A 15,572-nucleotide genomic window follows, 5' to 3' on the forward strand; every position below is an offset into this window, starting at 1 on the left:
CTCCACTAAAGATTCCATTTTGCCCATGTCCGTGGTTTCAGCCAAGCCAACAATGCAAAGATTGTTGCATCTGTTAAAAGGAGGAAAGAATCTTCAAATTAAAAAATGTTTGAAGCAATTCTCATAGGATCTGTACCATTGAGTCCTGAAGACAACAGACCTGGAAAAGGGCTGGTCTTCATTTTCTTTTTCTTTGTTTTTCTGCCTTGCTCACACATCTGAAACTGACTGTGGAAAAACACAGTCTAAAGATGGGGTCATTACATCCATGCCTGTTGTGGACATCCATACTTTGCTCTTATTTCTAAGTATCCAACATGCCAATCCCGTTCCAATCCCTAAGCGGAAGTATTAGTTACAGTTTTTGAATCTAAAATAGTTTTGTGCACCAAAAATAGTATTGTCAAGCTTTCATATGAATGCTATGCAAAATGTATAATGTGTAGCATGGTTTAGACCAAATCATCTGAAACTTATCCCATAATAATGCGCTTACCTTTTCAGAAAATGTCCATCTTTTTGGAGTTCTGGAAGAATTTCAAGGGCATTCCTGGGCGGATACGAAAGTTGCTTATAGATACCATACTCATTTTTTATAATAGCAATACAATTATCTAACTATGAAGTGCACTGAAATTGTGTTTACCTTATTTATAAACTCCTATTTAAGACCCCAGTAAATCTTGTTTGTTTCCTATTGAATTTCCACCCAGAACCACATTTACTTGTGTTCAAGAGTGGCTATGAATTTTTGTGTGCGAGTCGCAATTAAGAAATGGATTCCCCTTCATTAGGCCCAGAGGAATGAATGGGAAATTGAATGCGAAATTTGCGATTACCAATAGGCACTCGCAAATTGTGCATGCAATTTCAAGAGTGCAAGGGTGTCAAGAGGACACCCTGTTGCACCCCTGAAATTTTGATGTGTTCCCATGTTGCGCACACACATGCCCCAAGGGCATGTGTGTGTAACCTGAAACTTAAAGTGCATTTTTCAAACTTTCCGCTAAATACCATCAGGTTGAAATTATCGGTATTTACCGGTCCATAATAGCGAAATCGCTATTTTGAATGCAATCTTGCATTACATTTAAAGCATCGCAATTTTTGATTCTTTAAATGCAATCACAAATTGCGATTTTTGCATTTGGGATGATGCATCCCAAATGCAAAAATTGTGGTCGCAAAGGGGCAGATTCTGCGATTTCAATTTCAAATGATGCATGTGCCCCCTAATGCTTCAAATGATTTTGCGAATGTGGAAATATTTGAACACTGTCAGAATGTATGTGAAAGTAAACCCATTTGTGAAGGTAAAGTTCAACCATTCCTCATTAGGTGAATCAGTAGTGGGAATTTCCCCCCTGCAAATTGTTTTGGTCACCTAATTTAAACTTAGGTGAACATAAACATTTGGGGCTCGTGACTTTGGAGCTTAAGTAATAGTCTATATAACATTATCAACCAAGGATGCTCATTTCATCAACCTAAGCAGCTGAACGGCCCTGTGGGGATGCTGCCCATGAGCCGTCAATTATCTCTGCTGAAGGTTTGGAACCTAATAATCTGTTTTACCATCTTGTAAATAAAGTGGATTTTCAGTTTGGTGCTCTATGCATGAAATTCATATGGTCTATCAGCGGTCATTATTCCTTCAACATTCTCTACCCAAAGAAACTCATCCACAAGAGCTATAAGGCAGAATTTGGAAAAACACATAGGAGACGATAGTGGTTTGTACACAGTTTTATTAAAAGTATTTAGCAGAATAATTATAATAACAATAAAATAAAAAAAACAATGAAAACTCTTGGAAGATCAGGAGGTTTAATGTTTTTTTAGACAGGACGTATACTTTACACACTCTCCTGTAAAGAGCTCATAGCCGTGTATTCCATGGTTGTGGGAGTCTTAAAACCTTTGATTTGAATAATAAACACTCTGTTTGTGTCTTTGAGCAGACTCTTTATGTGGAAGAAGTATACGCTCCAGGTAGTGGCTCCTTTGGCAATCATAGTCAGTTACTGTCCCAATCAAAACTGGCCGTCACAGTGAGATAGCGGGACAGCTACTGCGTTTGCAGACATTACTGCATCTTCTGCGGTTGAAAAGATGCTTCGCATTAATGAGATGGGGTGATGCGCATGCGCAAGTCACTGTGTATTCTCAGTGACGGAAAATGAGTCACTTCCACAGGCTTGCCCGCTGGACACATATTGCAAGATATGCTTCCAGGATATTGAAAACACATTGTATGGCCACGTGACCCAGTCATGTGTTGTGAAATGGACTTAAGACTGTAAAACAGATATAAGTCATGGGTAAAGCAATATGCGGGTATTCTCAATTAAGCAGTATAAAACGTTTTAAAACCCATAGTCCATTCGCTGATCAATGTATCTGACTACAAAGGCATTGCATTTTTATACTGAGGGTTTCACAAAAACACAATAGTGGTGCAGGAAACACTGAAACTGTGTTAACTGATTTTTCCTTTTACTACACCTGTTTATTCTCATACTCACCTGGTGTTTTTTGTGTGTGTTAGATTATATGAGTTTGGTGGTATCAGATTGGCCCACAATTACTGTATTTTGGTTTCTGGCGCATTAGTAGACACCCTGCTTACACATAGGAACACCAGATCTGTACATCTGGAAAATGTATTTAATTGGCTGTTACTAGAGAAGCTGACGAGTCCTGGGGATGGCAAATAGCTCTGCCTTCATCATGTTTTCCACTGCAGGCTCTGTGGCGATGTCGCGAACTGGCCAGCAGTAGGAGCGTGGTTTCCTTTGCCTCTTGGAATGGGAATAAATAATATGGCATCTCTATGTATAGCCACAAAGGCTTGGAAGCTTCACTTTAGAGTACAGTAAATATACCAGAAACATTTTATAAACAAGAAACCATGGCGACTCAGTCACTAGGTTTTTCACGGTGGATCGGATGAGTTTTTACATATTTTATACCAACGTTAAAGAGATACACCCCCCTTCATAATCTCAGCGTCGATTATTTTAATGGTGAACACTGGTATAATCTCTGCGCGCCTGGTTCTGATAAATGATGGGATACTCATTCTTCTAGCTTCACTCTAGCTGGATTCAGCAGGACTCACTTAAATTTTATGATTTTTCAGATAAACATAAAGACATTTTACAAGATTTTGCCTTAAAACTCTGCTGTGAGACAATTTGTAAACTTATTTTCGTATTTGTTATTGACCTTTTTATAATATTAGCTCGAATTTAGCCAAGACTCAGTTTAAGCAGTTTATGCAAAACCAACTGATGAAATTAAACCTTCCAAAAGAAGCCTTACAATGAAGCAGTGAAGGAACTTGTACCCTAAAAGGGCAAATATCATAGTTATATCTCTGGGAGGAATATTTTGACTAAGTAATATGCTTTCATGATCCTTAAAATTCCAAATATTTACATATCTGCACAGTGCAAGAGGAGTCACATTGACAGGGGCTGGTTTCTCTTTTACAGAAAGCTCTGTGAGGAAACTACCTCCATCTACAGTGAGCCAGTGTTAAAGAAAGGAAAAAGAAGAAAGGTACATAGTGGCGAAAGGAACACCTGATGGACTAAGCACGACTGCCCTGGCAGAACAAGGATGCATCTGCCTGAAGTCTTAAATCTTACACAGCCCGAAAGGTGTACAAAGTACCGCGCCGTCCCCATGAGGCCTATGGACACAGGGAAGAGTCACCCCATAGATCTTCATTAAGGAATGAAAAGCTCAGGCGATGGTGACTAGTTGGTGGGTCCTGTTGTTTCTGTGTGCATTTGATCGCCTTATAATTGGTCCTTGGGAGCTAAGCCTTGGTGTACTTTTCAGGGTGATATGACAGGACTATCCAATAAAGGCATCTCTCCAATTAAAACCAACATGAACTGTTCCCCCTCACCAGTGGGAGACAAAGTGTTTATTTGCTGATTTCTTAGTAGCCAATAAGCCGTGGTGACTGATGGTCCTTCATCATCCTGGCTCCAGGACCACGGCTTTGTCGGCCTGAGGGGGTGTCATCACTGCACTGTAGGCATTCAGTTCATTATTTCTAGTTTGCTTTGTATTTTTGCGCCTGGTTGTGTTTTTTCCTATAGTGTTGTCCAATACGTTTCACAAAACATCCCCATGTATGTGTGTGCGCGCAAGGAGCCAACAAGCTCTGCCTTGTCATTTCTCACCAAGGAGGATTGCTTTACCTCAAAGTAACCCAGAAAATAAAAAATCTCCACTTGGTAAACAGCCTCTTCTGGCTAGAAGGTGAAATCTAGATGCTGAGTGTAAAGATACACTACGTGTAGTGGCAGCCAAACCTACAACTTCTAAAGAGCGGTAAGTGTTAGGGGACAGTTGAAGTACAACCAGAGCCTGGGTAGGGCCTTTAGTTGCTCACTCGAGACATGGTATTCAAGAGCCTAGATCACTATGCAGGCTTCCTTATGTAGGCACTTTCCATGAACCTATGAAAAAAACAGAAAGCCATGTGGCATAATGCTATTTGCATAAGAGTAAAACTTAGATCTCTGTGCTTCCATTTCAAGGGTGTGATGTACAAGAATAAAGTAAGTCAGATGTGGGTGATGCGATTTGTTGGACGAGAAACGAATGTTGGAAATTTCCCCCAGCCGTCCAACAAAAGTCATCTAAAAGAATGGACAATCAGCTTTTCCAACAGGTGATCAAGTCTGTTCTACAGAGATGCAACTGCCGTGACAGTATCACTCAACACCCCTCCCGTGATCACACGGGCTTAGTCATCCTCTGTGTAATATGATTCTCTGGCCCCAGACTCAACTCCTATAGCAAGAAAAGATGGAGACGGATGCTCGGCCACTGCACTGTATCCTTAAGAGGGCACCAGGGATTCTGAGGAATCCCTCTCGGATATTATGATCCCTCATAGACTTCATGCTCTATCCATCTTGCCCCGTATCTCCGTCTCCTTGGCTGGGCACCCATTTCCTATAACTTCCTTGAGGTGACCCCTTTATAAATTCTCCTACCCCTCCTTATATATGCGATTTATTGCATGCACCAGACCGTTGATGTCTTGCTTTTTTTACTCACACACACAAAAATTGCAAAACACTTCCACTCTCGGTAGAACTTACTCAATCACTAATGTCGTCAGTTAAGCCCCTGAACTGAAAAAAAGGCTCCCCATTACATCTGACCATGTAGTCTTCCTTTCAAGTCAACCAGTTTTACTTTCTGTCACGTTTTCATGTTGTACAGTCCTTTGTTCTTGTGTTAAATGGGTCCTGTGAGATGAGTGAGAGCAGCTCACTACAAAAACATACACCTGCATATTCAGGAACAGTACAAGCTTCCTGCCCATTGGCCTCTGCAGCAATGTGCCTCAGTCCCCCCAAAGGTATTCACGCCACTGAAATGCACGGGAGGGGCTTCCTTTCCACATCCCAACAATCATTGTCCTCTTTGTAGTGGTCATGTCATGTCAGAAAAATGTAATAACTACGAATAGATTTCAATTAACTGTACAAATAATACCATGGTTTGCCATCTAAACTGACCAGATCATAGGAACATTTCCAATTTAGAAAGTGCATTTAAAGAGCTAGTGGCTCGGCCATTCCAACCATCCTGCAATATTTTCTCATCACAGTTTTCATGTTCTTCGGTCCCTAAAGGTCTTGAAACTCCCACAACCCAATAAGATGCAGAACTGCAAAGCTAAAATAAAACCAGCTGAAGCACATTGTTCTGTACATTTCTGTTAATGGGTATTTATCGAGTTCCTAATGGCAATCACTTTGTAGCTTGCAGAGTTTTCCTATTTTTGTCTGCATCACTGTTTACTTGCAAATCGTTCAGACCCCCTCAGGAGTGTGTGCATGTTGTGTAATGTTTGTCCTATTTGGAGGAAATTGTCATTAAGGAGAATCGTATACTTCTTGCACAGCTTTGAGTGACTATGTGCCCATCGTCATAGCAATCAGGGACAAATGAAATACACTAAAAATGCTCAGAAAATTGAAGCAGCACGATCAAACATGAAGCTCGCTCGTGCATATCAAAAGAGCACGTTCACCAGCAGGACCCTTTTCTGGATGGTTTTGTGGGTAGCAGCACAGTGTTTTGGAACCATAGCAACGTGTTTTGGTCTCAACCAGGAAACTAAGCTAATAGGGAGTGTGGAAACAGAGGGATGTAAAATGGAGAATAATGGAGCGGGAATTCATAAAGCGCATAAGCAGCAACAGCAACCTCCTGCCTGGTGTCCCTTGTCGTGTGCATAGCATGAGGGCGGGAGCGCAAAGGGCAGTGGATCCGAGCTGCCTACGTTTATCACATAGTTTGCGCTTAGATTTCATGATACAAAATAAAGGTCATCTTAGAACAAGGAACAAAATGTCATTCTTAATAAAGTGACAGTGAACATAAAACAGCAATATTACAGGGTGAGTATAGAGGGATGAGAAGTACACTGGCATGGCACAAACCCAAAAGCTACATTTGCTTTTCCTAGTTGAACTTGTTTCTGGCCATCTAGAGCTATAGCAGCGCCTCTCGCATCTAGGCCTTTCTTGCTCGGGTAGCCATAGATGATTCTGTGAGAATGTTGATGGTCAGGTCATGCTGTGCTGTTTTTTTATTTAGTATTTTTGTGTTAAGGTGGTGCTTGTGAAGGTGTGAAAGCAGTGCTGCAGGAATCCTCCATGCTTGCTCACCAGTGTGCTTCGATCTACCCCTGGAGGGTCCACTCTATGAAGTAAATGAGGTGCTTCCCTTTGATGTCCACTCATCTGCTGCCCTGTCTGTTGAAGTGCCCAATCGGGTCATTCGTTGCTGCTCGATAAGGTCCTCTGCAAAGCATTTGCTTGTTAGCAACCATGCCATCTTCATATCTAACATACACCAGAACAAAAGGTTGTGGTTAACTAGGGACCGATGTAAACTGGGCAGGAAGAAGGGCAAAAAGTCTCTGTACTTGTCCTTCATCAACTCAGTTGTCAACCTATGCCTTGGTGGCAGTTTTTTTACAATGTTTATGATTCAATGTGCAACTCATCCAGAGGAATCCAAGATGGCCGCTTGTGACACAGGATGGCTCATGAGCAGAGAATGCAGGACCACTTTACTGTACATAGGCAGAGGACAGAGAGAAGACGGATTCCACAACACACGCTCTCAACCGGTTACAGTTCACCAAAATGGCGCTTTGTTTTCCATCCCGTCTTCTGCTGAAGACGATGATCCGGCGACAGGGACCCCCATTTGCATCCTGCACATCCTTTGGCAAATCTGCCGTTCATTCGTTGGACAGTGGCAACATAAACTAATAAAACAAAAAGCCAATTTTCTTGGAAGAAGAGGGATCCAAGAACATGCTGAAGTTCATTCTCAGATAAGGTTAAAGTAAAGGGGCATGTGGATGTTCAGCCCCATGTTGACAAACTGTCTAAATCCAACACACAGCATGTCCAAAAACCTCTAAAGTGGGAATGTCGCACTTTGCGTATACTAGAAGGCATATACATAACAGCAGAAACTTCCCTTTTAACCCAGCTGTGCAGTAGGGGGGCCCCCGGACTTGGCATCTGGAACCGGAATTTCAGATAAACGACAGAGGACAGGAAAACAGATTACAAGTATACATGTCGGGTTGTTGCGTTTCTTTTGGAGGTTGGGTTGGCGTGACCGTGGCTATGACGTGGCCGTGGCCCTTAGCATAAGGAGAACCGTGTGTGCTGTGGCAAGCACTACCAGAAGGGTGCTTTGGTGAACCAGTGTGGACGCAGCTGAAGAGTTGTCCGAAGACATGTGGCCACTGCTAGGCTTCAAGTCAACCTGTAAAATACAAGAAACAAAAAGAAATGTTATTTCTGAAAACACATAGCGAAATCTGTGATGGCATGTTTTGGGAGCAGGTCAAAGGTTTATGATTTGTTTCAAGCAATATAACTGGAAACAGTTGGGTCCATTTCCTACCCTTTATCTGGACCGTCAGCTGAGGATACGTGAAGATAATGTGATTTGGGGTGATCTGATACATAAGGCGTTCAAAGAGTCATGTTCTGGATTCACATATGTAAGAAGTAGGGGTCACCTCAGTCTAGTGCGTTGTAAACTCAGGTCCAGATTACAACGTTTTGATGAAATTTAGAACAGCAATCAAAGTGTCATCAACACAGAGAGAGAGAAAACAGTGCTATATCTACAAACAAGTGGTGCAGTTCTGCTATCTTCCTTGGCTGCAGTCAAGTGCCAACTCAGACACCCTCCTTCCATCTTTGCACCATAGTGTCTTCGTTGTGGTCAACAGATTCTGTGCAGGAAGGAGTTCATTCCAGCACAAAAGCTATGCTGTGTGTGTGTGTGTGTGTGTGTGTGTGTGCGTGCTGCTGAGTGCAGCAAATACTCAAAGAGGAAAAACGAGGATGAAAAAGAAATTCTCCTCGTTACAGCAGTCTCACTTTTTGCACCATATAGATAGGGGGGTTATACCCAGAGAGTCACGGGGACCTGGGTGGACAATTGGTGATAGGAAGGGGTCCCAGTAACATAGAAGTAATACTCACACAATAAAAAATAGAATCAAACAGAAAACAACTTGCTACACAATGTTTAATTCACACTGTGGAAGCATATTGAATATACAATGATTCAAGGCAATTAGTAATTTCTTGTAGTGCCCCAAAGAAGTAAAAGGAAGGGGAGGGTGTGACAGTGTAAGGAGGTAGTGAAAAAGGAGGGGAAAGTTTAGATACTGGTGTAATCAGCAAATATAACGATTATTTTTGTATGTTACATAAAACTGTACACAAAATCAGGACCGTTTAGGTTCATATAGCTTATTCAGGCAAAAATCATACTCCACATAGTTCATAAATGAGAGCAATCTGGAATGGAGTTGATATGGGTAGACTGGTAGTTGTCGACGTTTCGACCCTTATATATGCAGACAGTAATATTCTTGCTGTAGGGTCTTCATCAGGACAAGGGGCGTGGGACACATAACCTAGTTAATGTAAAGATATGGTGTTTTAGAGTAGGGTAAATTATCCCTATGTTTATTTAAAACAAAGAGCACATCAGCACATATAGGAATTGGCAGATTCCCGCCCATTTTAGTTAGGGCTAAGGCATGGGAAAACAAAACTTGGCGTGCACACGTCACAGATATTAAAGTCAAGTTAGCATTTAAGCGTAAAAATATTCAGGCTAAAGGTGGGGCAAACTCAACACTGTTTTTTAAGCCTCCCGATCATTAATTTATTTAATTCCCTAGGGTAAAAAACGGTTGGGAATAGGCTGGCCGTCATCGATGGCTATGGATAACATAATTATGTGAAACATTATTAAAGAGATTCAGAAATGTTACGGTCATAATCTAATGGCCTCGAACTTAATTAGCAACTGATAATACATCAAGTTTCGAACTTACCACAACAGTGGTAGAGTCGGGACCCGATATCATCGGTGTCAGGGTCGGTCTAATCAATCTGTGGGTTAGAAAGGAGGGGACGATGTAATCGTAATGAGATACAGTAAGTAACCGGACGGTCAGGCGGAGACAAATGACTCACCATATTGTCGAGTTTCTATTTATTATAAATGCCTGTCGTAGTCCAGGGTTATGTCGATGCTGGTGCCAATTCTGTGAAATAAATTAATAAATGGCTGTTGTGGAAATCGTATCTCATTAGCGGGTAACATATTGTCATTTCGGACACTGGAGAGGCACTTACCCGATCGCCGTATTTAAAACACGTCCGACGGGATTAAGGTAGGTTAATGGATGAATTCGGAACACACTCAGGATGCGTCTAAAAATCAAAAGTTAAAATGACGTTTAGGGACATGGCTCGTGCAGCCTGGGGATTGCCTCTGAGTAACGGGCAGGAGGGCTAGGAGATTCCAATATTACTTACCAAGTACGGAGTAAATCTCGTGCTGATCGCTGCTCAACATCGCAATGGCGAAGTTAGGTTCCGGATTGGTGATATCACCAAGGGAACGGGATCACGTGATCTACTCGGACCGTGTGGAAATGGTGGAAAGACTATTAGGGGTTGCTTGGTTACCGCTTGTAAACCATAGACTCGGACCGTATCAACATAGTAGATAGATTACTAAGGGTTGCTGAGTTACTGCTTAACAGCAATAATCATGGTGAAAAGACTGGCCGCCTAGCTGGGTAGCCTACACACTGAATCACATCTGGTAGAAACGTATAGTCAGTAATTGTTAGTAAATAATATAGGATCTGAATCAGGGTGGAACAATTGGACATGAAGCATAGGTCAGCATTGTAATATGCAGTCAATACGTAGCAAGCATTGCTGAGCACCAAATTCATTGATATTGACAATCATAGATACATATTTCAAAACACATGTTTAAAAGAAACAGGAACAGCGCTATTGGTGCCATTGAGAATGCATAAGAGCCAACCAGTGGTGTACCTCCCACACGGGGGTATATAAACCATTAAGTTTGGTCTGGAGTGGTGTACCTCTCACATGAGGGTAAAGACCACAACACTTGGTCGAAAGATTGTAAAGAAGTTAACATCAAGTAACGACTGTATCATTCTTAAGAGGGACATATAGAGTTGGTTATACACCCATATAATGACCCACCATACCAGGATTGACGTACCTCTCACATGCGGGTATGGCCATGCCTTTGGTAAATGGAACTGTATTAGGATAAAGTAGCCAATTGAGAGAAAGAGCTATCGCACCAACATTCTGCAGCTCCCTGTCTACAAAGTATCCCTTCTTGCACAAAAATAATATTGTCTGTAAAGCAGGCACCCTGCACCACTGTGCGAGCATGCCTTCGTTGGCGCTAGGCAGTAGGCAGCACGCAGTGCAAAAGCGCTGTGGGAGAGCAGAAGTGTGCCATATCTTATGGAGTGTTTTGGTTATCTCCCTTTCACTGAAAAATATGGCCCCAAGTTCAGATGGCGGGACAGAAAGCACCTGCCAGGAGGGATATTATTTCATAACATTAAATGCATTATTTTCTAGAGAATAAACATCTATTTCAATATAATTTGCTCGAGTGTACACTTATGCAGCAGTGGCTCGTGCAGGTAAGAGCGGTGGGGAGGTGGGTCGGATTTCGACAAACGACGATGAGGGAAACGTAATTATTTATTTCATTTTCCCTCGTAGATGTCTGTCGAATCCCCCCAACCCGGCCTCACCGCTCTTACTTCCATGGGCCGTGGCTGTACTTATGGCTGTTTTCCATTTCCCTCCATATCCATTTTATACGGTAAAATAATAAATAAATAAATAAATAATCCACATTTGTAAAGCGCGAACCATCACCCGTTAGGGTCTCTAGGCGCTGGGGGCCGTCGGGAAGATTAAGCAAGTTATTGCCCAGAGTCACATGGTGCTGGGCTAATCTGCCACCGGCCCCAGGGATTGAACCGTGATCCCAGATTCCGGAGGCAGTCACCCTGGCCGCGGCGCCACACCTCTCCCAATAAGGTACACATTGTAAAACCAGTGGCAATGCCAAGTTGACCCAATAAGACATCCGTTCTGCCCGGTTTTCATCTTTGCATTCTGGTACTTGCATGAGTGAAAACTGAAACTGCAAGTGTCAGAAGGGAGAGGAATAACCTGTCGGAACAAACTATTCACACAGGACACTGAAAACTCCAGGCACGTTTGGCTCCTGCCACAAGACCTTTAATAAAATGTCTAGCACATTATTAGTATTTAAGCAGTCCACCTCCCAAACTGCACCAAATGCACAGTGGCCACCTTTTGTCAGTCCTACTGCTTTTGCTACTATCCCCCTTCAGTAAGGGAATTGTAGGTCCATATATTTGAAAATCAAAACTACGTGTTCCAGTGCCCAGAATTATTTCAACTTAAAAGCATGGATCAATTGACGATGACCCTCGCAAGTGGTAGCAGCTATCAAAACAATTAATGATGTAATAGTCATTTACTATTAATCCTTCTATAGCATCAGATAGTTCTTACCCCAGACCCTATGCGCACTTGCCTCAGAATGTGTTCATGGGCTGCTATAGATTTCTAGTCATGCTTGCTCAGTATATAGAGGGCACTGGAGAGTAAACAGCCTCTTATATTCCCTCCCACATCGGCTAAGTGGCCAAGTGCTTTACATGGCCAGCCTTGTTTTTCTAGCCAATGGCACTACGCTTACTGGAACTTGTAGGTCAATGCATAAATCGAAGTCTCAGATTGCAATGAGCTGCTGAGTAAAAAGCCAGGACTGACTGATGTGTCACCTGACACAGAGCCATGATACAGCTGTACTAGCCATCAGACAATTAGGCCATTCCTTTGGACGAGCTGTTCTAAAGCCTGTTTCTTCCTTTTCCCAGAATAAAACAGTGTCAAGTAACCCAAATACGAGCACATGCATTACAGTGATTCCAAGTCTGTGTATTCCATTTGCGTTAAACTTAATGTGCAGATACGTCTCTCGTTCCACAAATCCGTCCTGCCATATAATAACAGGAAGTTCCGCCACATCCAAGCAAAGCAGGGGGTGGGGGTCATGTCTCAACTTATTGTATTGCTCAAAAATCCCTGTGGGACTTTTGTTCATCTCACCTGAGCATGAAAACATTTCAAAAGGGCACATGGGAGTTAAAAATGAAAAAAGGGAAATGGGACTTGGACTGGAAATTACCCAGTAATTGTATTACAATTTCAATGTGAATTCCAGTCCCTGCTTTTTCGCTTACCTGCTGCAGTAAGTCAGACAACTAACAATGTCTCCCCATTCTGCTGTTTATACCCTTTAATCATTGGCAGTTGTGCAAATATCCATGTTTGCTCCCTTATTCATCCATTACTATAATATGTGAATGTTTATGGCGCAAAAGTATTCATTTCGATTTTATGCCTAAAGGGCCAGCATTATTGTCCCCACTTGTTGACCATGGAGTCTCCAGGTCACGATTGGCGCCCGCGAATGGAGTTGCTCCTTCATCCATTCCAAGAGCCCTGAACATTTTGGGTTCTCTAACTGGAAACATCGCTTACCTTCAAAAGACAAAGTTCTGCCTCTGAGGAATCGTTGCCTTTCAGCTTCTGTGCCTGCACACAATTAAAAAAAAGAGTCACAATTAGCAGAAAGCTGTTGTGTGTCATGATTTAAAAAAAAACATTTATTTCGTCATATGATATTGATAATCAGCGTGGTTTTACTTTTTCAACTCATCTCAGACAGATTGTGATTCATCTCTCCTCTAAATAACTGTCACGGACCATTTTTTCATTCCCGTATTGTACCCAGGTCTGGTGACGATCATAGGGTTACTCCATTATTATGTAATGGTTGTGTGTCATGCAGCATATTTTCATCACCACTGAAAAGAAAAGGCCTTTATTTTATAAAGTTACACTTTACATAAGGTTTCCTAGACCCAGTGGTATTGCTGTAACTTCCCTTTTTATCATATCTGGACCAGACGCAAAAACAAACTCAGAGAATTCATTAAGGTAGAGTAAATTGAAGCAGGTTCGAGACCCTGTATATTCAAAACACCAGAGACTATATTACAAGGAATGTAGGAGGCTATCTTACAGGGTACCTCAGGTTAGCTTCAAAGGCTAGCTTGAACATCAAAGGCTACCTTAGAAAGTATAGCAGAGGGTAGATTAAACAGAATATCAGAGGGACTTTAACAAGGAACATCAGAGATTAACGTACAAGGGGCATCACAGGCTTTGTTATAAGGAACAGCCGAGTACACCTTATAAGGATCATCCAACAGTATCTGACAAAGAACATCAGGCTTTATTACAAGGAATATCAGAGTCCCTAATTACAAAGAAGAGGCTTTCTTCCAAAGAACGCCGGAATCTCTATTAGATGGAACATCAGAGGCTATCTTAGAAGGAACATCAGTGGGCACATTTTAGGGAGCATCTCAGGAGCTCTTACTAGGAATGTATAAGGTGAACTTACAAGGGACATCAAAGGCTTTTTTTTTTACAAGAAAATCTGCGTGCGTCTTACAAAGAACATCGCAGTGCATCTTACAAGGGACATCAGAGGCTACCTTACAGAGAACATCGCAGCCTATCTTACAAGGAACATTATTAAAGGCTGTATTACTAAGAACACCAGAGACTCTACTAAAAAACCGTCAGAGGCTATCTTACAAGATCATCTTACAGTGTACATCAAGGACTATCTTACAAGGAACATAAGAACCTACTTACAAGGAACATCAGAGGCTATCGTAAAAAGAACATCAGACTCTAATAGGAATATTAGAGACTTTCTTTCAAAGACCATCAGAGTCTCTTTACAGTAAACATCAGAAACTTTCTTCCAAAGAACATGAGTCTCTACTGAAAGGAACATCAAAGGGTATCATTTAAAGAACCTTAGAGTATCTATTACAAGGAACATTAGAGGCTATCTAACAGGGAACATCAGAGAGTACCTTTTAAGGAGCTTCAGAGTAGCTCTAACAAGAAATTTCAGTGACTAATTTACAAAAGACATCATAAACATTTTTGCAAAGACCATCTAAGTGCATCTTACAATCAACATCAAAACGTATCTTAGAAGGAGCTTCAGATCCTACCTTGCAAAGAACACCACAGCCTTAGCTCACAGAGAACATTAGAGGATGTATTACAAGAAACATCAGACGCTCTACTATAAAAAATAGCAGAAGCTATCCTACAAGAAATATCAGAGACTATCTTACAAATTATATCAAGGGCCATCGTACAAGGAACAAAAGAGACCCACTTACTTGGAACAACGGAGGCTACCATAGATAGGACATCAGGCTCTAATATGAGGAACATCAGAGGACTTCTTCCAGAAAGCACCATAGTCTCTATTACACGAAACCTTAGAGGCTACCATACAAGGAACGTCAGAGTCTTTATTACAATAACAACAGAGGTTCTCTTCCAAAGAAAACCAGAGTGTATATTTCAAGAACATCAGAGGCTATCTTACAAGGATCATTGAGGGGGCCTTTTGAGGAGCATCTGAGTATCTTTTACAGGGAACTTTAAATGTTAAATTACAAGGGGAATAATAGAGGGACATAATAGACTTTCCTACAAGGAACCTGAGAGTGTGTTATACTAGGAGCACTAGAGGTTACCTTACAAAGAGCATCAGTGCCTATTACATAAAACATCAGAGGCACTATTCCATGGACCAACAGAGGCTATTTTACATAGAACATCACAGGCTATCTTGCAAAGTCCAATAGATGCTTTAATACAAGGGACATCGCAGGCTACACTTCAAGGAATATCTGATGCTCCATTACATGCAATAGCAAAGGCTATCTTGGAAGATAAGCATACGCTATCTTACAAGGAATATTAGAGGCTTTATTACTAAGGTCGTCATGGGCTCTTTTTCACCAAACAGTCGAGGGTACCTTACAAAAAATAACATAGACTCTATTACAAGCAACACCTGAGGATCCATTGCAAGCAATATTAGAGGCTCTCTTACAAAGAATATCAAAGCTATCCTTCAAAGAGCACCAGGCTCCCTTCTGCAAGGAGCATCCGAGGGTGTTTTAAAAGGGCATAAGAGTCTAT

General features: G+C 41.7%; 1 protein-coding gene across 2 annotated transcripts in view; it reads right to left on the minus strand.

Moving 5' to 3' along the window:
- Nucleotides 1-1,730: 1,730 nt before the first annotated feature.
- The window catches only part of GFRA1 (GDNF family receptor alpha 1), a 414,744-nt gene continuing 400,902 nt past the window's right edge, over nt 1,731-15,572 (minus strand). For both annotated transcript variants that reach the window (XM_086922901.1, XM_086922903.1), the window contains 2 exons: nt 13,029-13,082; nt 1,731-7,830 (listed from right to left, as the gene is read on the minus strand). In XM_086922901.1, the coding sequence (XP_086779027.1) occupies nt 7,687-7,830; nt 13,029-13,082 (198 nt within the window). In that variant the 3' untranslated portion in view covers nt 1,731-7,686. The remainder of the gene's footprint in view (nt 7,831-13,028; nt 13,083-15,572) is intronic.

This window comes from Lissotriton vulgaris, chromosome 5, assembly GCF_964263255.1.
Source record: "Lissotriton vulgaris chromosome 5, aLisVul1.2, whole genome shotgun sequence".
NCBI lineage: Eukaryota > Metazoa > Chordata > Amphibia > Caudata > Salamandridae > Lissotriton > Lissotriton vulgaris.